Source organism: Phaethon aethereus (genome assembly GCF_964289735.1).
Source record: "Phaethon aethereus genome assembly, chromosome: 7".
Classification (NCBI taxonomy): Eukaryota; Metazoa; Chordata; class Aves; order Phaethontiformes; family Phaethontidae; genus Phaethon; species Phaethon aethereus.
In genome coordinates this window covers 38,936,495-38,946,401 of record NC_138583.1, presented here as the reverse complement: position 1 = coordinate 38,946,401, position 9,907 = coordinate 38,936,495, and the positions used below count along the sequence as shown (strand labels likewise).

Here is a 9,907-nt window from a genome sequence, read left to right as displayed (position 1 = left end):
CAAGAGAAAAAGCAAGAACGGGTGACAGAATCTCGTCGGGGAGTGACGAACCCCCGAGAGCAGCGAGGCGAGCTGGGAGCCCGTGGTCCGGAACGCCTGGGTCCGGCAAGGCGATCCGAAACCGCCCGCCGGCCTTTGCCAGGCAGGTTGGGCTGTAGCTATGGCAACACCCTTTCTCCAGACCAAAGTTCAATGATTTTACATTTTTATTACCGCTGCCGTTTGCGTAAGGTTTACCGGGGTAACCTTCTGCTGGCAGAGAGAGCGGATAGCGAGGAGGAGCAGGCAGCCTCCTGTGAAGCAGGACTAAAGAGAAGAAAATACCCTGAACCGCTGGAAAACCTCGGGCAAAATGCCGTCCGGAAAAAAAACGGCCATGTATGCATCCGCCTTTTTTACCTGCCTCTGCTCCTTCGCGATGATTTGTGTTGTTCTGGCGACCCAGCACTGGATGAGGAGCCAGGTCCACTTTTCCGGCGCGAACGCCAGCGTTACCGTGAGCCTCACCTATGGACTCTTCAGCGGTACCTGCGAGCAGTTCGTCCATGCGGGACTTCAGGTTTCGGAAAGGACTTTCCGAGGTGAGTGGTGTTACGCCGGGAAGCAGATGGTGTCTTCGTGCTAAGGCAGGTGGCAGACGTGGGAACCGCGGCTCATTCTTGCGTTCGTCTGCGACTCTCAGACTTTAAGTGAGAGCAAGAATATCTGTAAACCAGACTGGGGATTTCCGTGGTATAAGATAAGACCCAAAAAAGCCCAGAAATGCTGGAGCAGCTTCATCTAATTACCTGTTAGTAATTGCCTACGCCTTGGAACGAGGTAAAAATACAAAATAGGAACTTAGTGTAAAATTAATATTAACTTTCAGACGTTTTCAGGTAGGAACAGAAAAGCAACACTCAATTACCATTTTATTAAAGGATTATAAATCTAATTCAGCTTCCAGGGTGTTTTTAAAATTTCATTTTGTTAAATTAATTGTTTGATTTAAAACATTTTGCCACCTACTATCAAATTTAACATCATTTTTAGAGAAGAAGGTTTTATGAGGCTGGTGAACGGAAAAGAACAAAAGATGTGAAACAATAATTTAGACAGATACAGTGTTTATACGTGTGCTGCACCTACGCATTAATGACAGTATTCCTTTTATTTCTTCCTTTAAGGGCAGGCCATTCCATTTTTAAGTGCTGTTATCAAACTTAACCATTTGGTTAGTATTTTCAAACCTTATGCTTGCTCATGTCTTATTTTTTTAAAGCTAGTCTGTGAAGTATGGATTACAAAATAGGTTGTCATCTTTCGCAAGGCCTTTCTTCTCCCACCCAACGCGTGGTTTTCAGGTGACGACTCATCATCGTGACTTTCCAAAAAAACTCTGAGATGAGCTTTTGGAAACAAGGTTATTAGAATATCATTTCAGAAAACATCCAGTAAATTCAAATTCAGCTGTATCTTATGTTGATATGCAGCAGATCTTACTTTTTGTGCATCTGCAGTTCTTTGTATTTATCCCCAATGGTAGAATTATTACAGAAGAAAAAGAATAAAAATGGTTAAATAATTAAGGAGGACAGAAGAACTGAGGGGAGGAGGTATGCTACATGGGAATAAAACAAAGTTATAATGGGAAGAGCAGAAGGGGTTTTACGTAGTGCAATCATGGAGAAAGTTAAGACAAGCATGAAAAATCCTAGTACGAGAAGCAAAACATGAGAAAAAGCAAAACAGAAACCAGAAATAATGCATACCAGGTACGAACCACAGACTCAATGCTGATTTCACACAGTTCAGCAAAGATTTATTTAAGTCTATGCACAAGTAGGTCTACTGATGTGAAGAAAAGCATTCACAAAGCCCAAAGGTAGACGAGCCTGGAAGCTGTTGCAAGGATCAAGGATTTGCACTCATTCTGTGTGTCTTGCTGTCTCATCGAGTTCAAAGCAATAATGCTGATATACACGTGTGAAAGTGAAAAAAGCCAGTCAGAAGAAACCTAACGAAAATTGGGAAGAGTAGGTCAAACGATTTTGAAACATGAGATGTACTTTAAGAAATTTTTTTCTTTTTTGGTAGGCTGTTGTAAGATGTCCCACTACAGACAAGCCACCGAGGTAGAGCACAGCAGACCTAAGCCTCCAGGTGGTTCCCATCTCCTAGCACTTTCCCGCCTTAATTTAGCACAGGAATTGTATCTGTACGAACAGGCACCCAAATTACCAGTGGCAAGGCTATATCACACAAGCCGGTTCACATTATAGCAATTACGTTGTTAGAAAATCCTGAAGACAGCGGTGCTCCTAGCAAAGCATATAGCATATATTGAGATCATTACATAACAAATACAAAATCACAGCTCGTTCAAATCAGTTTGTTTGCAGTCATATGAGAATAATCAATTTTTAGAAGAGTAAATAGGCGTTTGTAAAAATAGTTTATATATATGGTTGTATCTCCTCATGCCAGTTGGCTCAAGCCCCAGACCTCGCGCCATGCGGGCAGACTCTTGCGGATTTTCATAGGGCTCCCTGTGAAACCAGGAGTCCACCCGGGGAGAGCTGATTGCAGGGCGAGGATGTGGTCTGGCAGGAATTCGGGGCACGAATTGCCTTTGTCTGCACAGCAGCTAACGCAACCCAATCCCAGGGCCTGGGCGCTACCATCAGACAGATTTTAATTACAATTAATGACAAACACTCACAGAACACTTGCATCGGTAAAGGAGTTCAGATCTTCGCATGGTCTACGTGCATTTTGGTGGTGGTGGTAGTTTTCCCCCCACCAGATTTAGGTTTTTGTGCTTATCATTGACAAAAATGGTATCCCAATTCTCACTTATCAGCCATTTAGGGATGAACAAAACGAATGAGCTTCAGGAGATTATAGCTGCTTTCAACAGTTCCTGAAAGTAAGTTGTGCTTTATGAATAGTCTAAATACGGATTTGCCCACATCCCTCACTAGTTCAGTTGGGCATATATCCAAGAGGAAATTAACTGATATTAAATTCATTCTTAGGCTCTGTACTAGGCATGATTCTCATATTTTATGTTAGGTATGGTTCCATACATTCTTGAAATAGGAACAATACTTCATAGAATTGCATACATACTATATTTAAATTCAAATAGTCAGGTCCTCCTAAGACAGTAGATGTCTTTCCTTTGATGACATCCTTAAGTAAATGGATTGCCTGTGCTATGGAGAAACGAAGTGCTCTGCTTTCTCCACTCTAACGTTTCAGACTCCAGTAAGAGTTATGAGCTTCCTTTTAAATCACAGCGCGATCTGTTGCTCCGCAAAGTATGCCCTGGCCGGGGGTCTCTGCCGAGTGTGTTCCTCAAATGGCATTGTCATATCTGGGTGTTAGAAAAGGAGAATGGAAATAATGAAAGCATAAATCAAATAGGATAGCTTGGGGATACAGATTGCTTGTTAGCAATAGCCCAGGTTGGCTTTTACTAATGGCCATACAAAAGCAGATTTTCTGTACAAAGACCCGTACAAAGCCTGTACAAAGACCATAAGTTATCCTTTTGGAAACCACAACGTTAAAAGAGATTTCTGAGCATAAAGATGGAAGACAAACAAAGGAATACCGTTTCTGCAGGTGTACAGTGCATGAACTGCCTAGTCAGGGTAGCCTCTTAACAGACTGCCATGAATGACCTTAATAGAGCAATAAATCAATACAGCTACTTCGGAGGCTCTGGGGATGAGCACAATGATCTGGCAGAATGTAAAAGTTATTAAATAGCTTATGTCCTTCGAGTCTTCATTAGCTGTTTTAACGATTTCTCTTAGAAAGGAACCACTTACGAATATAATAGTCTGTAAAAGAGCTTGTTCACAGCTTTGCTTTTTTCCAAGTCAAACATGTAAAAATTGTGAGCAAGGTGCAGGAAGAGGCACGCCCAGAGAGTCCTGTAAAATCAAGATTTATCTGACTATTGGCAACCAGCAAGGCCAACGGCACGTGAGGAAGTTTTTGAAATTTGCTATAGCAGAGAGGAATCGATTAACTTCCTAACTTTTAAAATACATGACAAATGCTTGAAAATTGCTGGAACTTCATTAATGTTATCACCAGCTTCCAGACGTGCTGTGGGATCTCCTGAAAAGTAGAAAGCTAGGTTGAACTCTAATTTTTTTTTTTTTTAAATGACATTTCATTATATGGCATAAGTGATCGTAGACCTCATAAAAGCTGTCAGATCTGCACTGCTAAGAAAAGCTGCCAGGCTGGCAGCTGGATGTCATTCACGCTCGGGCCAGTAAAAGTTTGGGAAATTCTGTCCAACTATACAATAGTTAAAGATGAAAAAAACCCCAAGATACAGGAAATTAAGGAGAGACCCGGCAAAAGCAAAATCCTCTGCTTTCATTCTGGAATTAGGTTATTTCACACCGACGCAGAGGTTATCCAGCTGCGGGTTACCATTGACCGCATCCAAGTAGATCAGCTACTGTAGATTCCTTCAGTTTGCGCAGACTGCTTTGTTTAGAAAAAAAAAATCTGCTGCCACAAAACCAGCATTTTCTTTAAAACCTGTAGTCTTGTGCTGTTGCAGGCGTGCTTATAACAGGCGCAGTCTGACAACATTACATCCCCTAAACCATGGATCACTGTCTGAGATAAAGATCAATTAGGGGGTGCGATAGGTGTAGCCAGTCAATTCTGGAGATGTTCCGAGCAATAAAATTAAGTGAGGCTGCCCGGGGGAAATTACACAAACCTGTCTGATTCGGCTCCAGACTTATTTCTTGAACAGGGCAATGCCCAAGCAGTAGGGCTGCTTCGGTGCCAGCGCATGGTACAACCAGCGGCACACTCACTTCCATTTGATTGAGTGATGTTTCCTCAATGCCTGTCTTTCCTGTTCTTCTAGGAGAATTGCTTAAATTTAAACTGATTTCCATAACACATCCTTACCTGCCGTTTCCTCAAACAGAAATTAACTTCTACAAGGAATATTATATAAAGTGAGAGTGAAACTCTCCTTTTCATTTATTTCCAATAGCTCTTCTTTTTGCTATGAGTGTTTATTTTCTTTTTATGGGGTTTTTATTATTTTTTCTGCTATGATTTCTCCAATTTATGCACCAACTGAATACTTTACAGTAATGGCTTTGTATTAAAAGCAGCATAGAAAATAAGTTTTCGTACAGATGGCTGTCTATCACAACACGCATTTGAATAGAGCTTGAAAACATTGTTGTCGTATTTGTTACAGGGTAAGGCAGCCACAGGCACATTACAGTTGCCTTTTCAATCTTTAAATTGAAAGGAGGAAAATAACATATTTCAATGCAGCTATACTGCAATTACACTTTGAGTATATTGTGCTCACATTTGTGTCTCTTATGATCAGCAACACATCGAATAACTAGAAGGATTTAGGCAAAAACAATAAAATTGATTACAGTCCTGGAGGGTTTGATGCCATGTGCCATGTATATGTGGCCAACCACGCATATAGCTACAGAAACTACACTGGCCAACAACCTGAGTCTATCAGCTGTAGTAAGCTGGAGCAAAAAGGAGAGGTGCCAGGATGCTCGATGCTCAGGTGCATGACAGCTTGACCCATGGGCTCAGGAGACCTTGAGAGCAGGAGCCCGAGGGCAGGGCTGAGCCGGCCGCTCAGGAGCCCACATGCGTCCCCTTGCCGAGCCCAGGGCCACCAGCCGTGGGCATGAAGTGCAGTCCCTTGGGAGCCACAGCACTCTACACACCCAGTCTTCCTGGTGAAAACAAAGCAGGAGTTGCTTCTTTTAAAAGATGGGAGCAAGTACTGCTTCCGCACAGTTTTTTTCCACAGAATGTGGAAAGAGCCAGACCTAGTCAGGATATGAACATCAGCTCAACCACACCTCATCTGTCCATGAAAGACCATGCTCAGTTACGTTTGTCCTACAAACGCACTTGACCCTTCCACGCTAATGGTTTTACTGGACTTCTAGAAGCTGTTCCCCTTGTCAGATTTATTCCATATGAGGGGGACTGCTGCTATATTAAAAGGAAATAATCTACAATTGGAGCCAATTTTTAAATAGTAGAATTTCACAGAATCACTAGGTTGGAAGGGACCTTCAAGATCATCAAGTCCAACCATTAATCCAGCACCACCATGTCTCCTAAACCATGTCCTGAAGCGCCTGAATTTCTACATTTGTAGAAGTTACCAGATATCTCAGGAATGATGGGCAGAGGAACACGTAGTTTTCTGATCCGATTTAGGCATAAAATTTATGTCTGGCCATGTCAAGAGGAAATATTTACAGAAGTATTAAGGAAGAGAAGTTCACTACCTAACCCGAAGCCTGGGAAGTTTGTGTGCCTGCAGGATTAGCAGACATGCACTTATTTCAGCCTAATGTACTTTCACCCCATTTTGGATTGGGGTTCATATGCTGTGTCCAAACCTACTGTTCCTTCTACATCCCCATCTCTACAGATCAACCAAATCTCTGGTTATTAGCATTTAATTACAGCCATGTCAGTAAGTTATAGGGTCATCCGAGCCCACCGGACTGTGCTGGGAAGGCTGATTATCAACGCTGAGCCGCTGTATTTCAGTTGCAGATAACCTGAGCAACAGCAAGGCCAAAAGCGTGATCACTGCAATTATTGTGATTCTGGTTCTCAGTTTACTGAGTTCCCTTCTGAGTTCTGGATTTACCTGCACTAATGCTGTCAGTAATCCCTACCAGACGTTTCTGGGACCCACCGGAGTCTATACCTGGAATTCCTTATGCGGTGAGTAACGCATCCCATGCTGACCATTTTCTGCCCACCATATGGATGAGTACTGTATCCTCATCGATTCCAAGATTAAGAAATATATATCTGTAAAAGGAAACACTTGGAAAAGTTTTCTGTTCAGTTGGTTTTGGTTTTTAACCGTGTCTGCTGGGATACCTGAAAACTTTCTTTTAAGTACCAGTCAAATAGTTTTATTTACTTCAAGTGGCATCATTGGTCAGGAGGAGTCTGTATTCACTGGCAGCAAAAATGGAAATGAAGAAGCCCCAACAGGCGTAGCATCATTTCATGCATGGTGCACATGGAGAAGAAGAGAGTAAGCTGACAAATACAGAACGGACCTATAACTGAAAAGTATGCACTGGATGTGACCGCAGTGCGATTTGTAACCTCTTAAGAACCTTATGTCACTATTTAATGGTATTTGTAGCGTATTTGTTGCTGGGTTACTGACATACCAAATTAGGCCTCTAAGGTGTAATCTATAGGATGGACTCTAGCTTCATTTCCGAAAAATGTGTTGAACGAAATACATCCACAACAGCATTAACATGGGGGGCGGGGGGGGGAAGTGGGGGAGCAGTTAGGAGGACAGAGTCACGGCAAAATTTATTTCCTTCTCCAAAAACCACTTTCACAGAACAAAATAAGTTTTAACATTCCCTAAGCAGAAAAAAAATGGTAGAGACGCTGAGTTATTAGAGACGTGAACTCCGTCAAACAGCTCCCTGGAGGTGTAACCCCTCGTTCACCCGGTAGGCTTGAGCTTAGCTGCTCCTAACGCACCTTCCTACCCTCTTCATCTTGCTATGGTAATGACTTAGCTCTCACACTCAATTTGTCTCAAGAGGATTACGCGTTCCTCTAACGCTCGGTTTGCACTCGGAAAATTCTCTTTAAAGACATCTGGTTACAGAGTGCTTCAGCATTGGCGTTTTGTCCTTCAAGAGCTCTTCAGGTCCGGAGACGCTCCGCTCGCGGAGTGGGAGCTTGCCTTCCCTTGAGCAGTGTTCTGTCCCGGGGCCGCACTCTGTGAGCTGCCTTTGCCAAAATCAGACCTTGGTGGAAAGGGAATCGTGCAGATAAACGTAGCCTTGGTCATAGCAAGTACAGGTGGGGGTGTGAAATACACCCCTTTTTCTCCAGCCGTGGCTAACACGGTATATAAAGATAGATGCTGAAACAACTGTGGATTCCTTGAAACACAATAAGAAAAGTGAACAAAGGCCTAGATTGGAGAATTATTCAACTTTTGAGACAACCAGATCATTGTCTCATCGCATGAGAAAGTTCGTTTCCCAAGCCCAGCACCCGTTATGCCGCCTGAATATGCAAGCTTTGACCTGAAATGAAAGGACCCTGGGCTTGCCAAAGTAAATATTAGTGAGAAAGTAAACCCTCATGTTGACTGAGGATTGTGGTTACTTTTTACAACCCTGTAAGTGCTATGACCTGGAAGTCTGTTTTGCTGTGGGCATATTTTTATGAAAAATCACACATCATTCGATGTGTGAATGTATCTTGAAGGTTCCTAATTTTCCTACCAGATAACCTGTAAAGTCCTGCAAAAACCTAAACCTGTTTCAGAGGGACCATCTGTAACATGGTGTACCTAGAAGGAAGGAATAGAAATATTTTCAGTTATGTTCAGAGATTATACCTCTGCTGCCACTATGAAAGCAGAGATGTAAAAGCATTATTTAGCTAAACGTCGAGGTAACCAGACTCCACTTATATTCAGAAGTCTATAGGAAATAGATACATATCTAATAAGGCATCTCATTTTGGCTCATCACAGAGTGGTTGAATAATTCGGGTTGGAAAGAATGTGAGGTCTCTAAGTCTAAGCTCTTGAGCAAAGCTGAGCCAACCCTGAAGGTAGACCAGGTTGCTCAGGATTTTATCCATTTGTGATACTACACATCCCATGAATTCAGGCTTATATCAGATAGGCATTTTGCAAATCACCGAAAGGGTGGATATATTATACTCATCAGCGCTAAATTAAATTTAAGAAGTTACATTAAATGGCCTTATCTAAGAACAGTCAGTGAGAGTCCATTAATTTTAGCAGAAGATTATAGTTACCAATGTCAAAACACCTGGCAGATACTATTAGGTGGGACAAAAAAAATCTTTAAATGCCATCATATTTTATTAATGGAAAATATTAGATTAATCCTTGTCCTAGTCCAGGTATTCTAACCTATTTAAGTAGACTATTTACAAGTAGCTGCATAAATAATACTACAGTTCCACCTTTAAGATTTGTATTTGTATTTTCTAGGAATCTTCATACTTATAGCCATGATACTTTTTCCTGTGAACATAGAAGAAAATGGCCTGTCTCTAAAATTGGCCTACGGATGTTTTTCTTTTCTGCAGACACATAGCAAATCTTCACACACTTACGGATATTCATACTGGATCATGCTGCTCATCATTTTTCTGAACATTACTTCTATCATCATCATATATTTCTACGACCATGCAAGATATTCTAAGAAGAAAGAACAGGAAAGACCCATTGAAAATGCACCAAGAGACGTCATTCTGTTTTAAGGATGCCACTGAAAAGAGGGTGTAAAGGAAATGTGGGCAATCATGCCTGATCATTTCCATCCAAATCGAAGCTGTGTGTATAGTTCTGTTAGTAGCTGGCGTAATACTTAACGTTTCCATTGGTAAATGTGCTGCCTAAACACCTCCGAGTAAATATGGCCCAGGGTGCATGATGCCAGCACCGTCCCGTAGGAATGGACCTCATGCACCTTACGGTTCTGCTCTCCCCTGGGAGGATTGCTGTGGAAACGCTCCCAGAAGCGTTCCTCCTCTCCGGCCACCACCGCTGCCTTTCCGAGAGGACTGCCGGCCTCTCGCCCACACAACGGAGAGGGGCTGTTCCCACCTTCAGCTTCCTGGATTTTTCTGGACCACAGGACAGACCCTCAGTGGCTGCCCCAGCTTTCTGCCCCAACGTCAGCACCTACGAATGCACGTCTGCTTCGCCCTTTGGCTCCGAATGGGAAGATCAGAGGCATTGTTTTGGCTGTGTATGTAATTTAGGCTCTCAAGGGGCAGGAACGCTGGGGATGGTGAGAAACGGTCACTAAGGTGTCGGTGCTTCGTTTTGTCCTGCAAT

The 9,907-nt window shown here is 42.6% G+C and overlaps 1 protein-coding gene across 1 annotated transcript; it reads left to right on the top strand.

Annotated features, from left to right (window-relative positions):
• Positions 1-352: 352 nt before the first annotated feature.
• On the top strand, positions 353-9,327 carry CLRN3 (clarin 3; the record flags this gene model as incomplete). The annotated part of the gene is made up of 3 exons (XM_082002494.1): positions 353-581; positions 6,580-6,759; positions 9,053-9,327. 3 exons carry the CDS (start codon positions 353-355, stop codon positions 9,325-9,327), a joined length of 684 nt encoding a protein of 227 aa, XP_081858620.1.
• Positions 9,328-9,907: the final 580 nt, after the last annotated feature.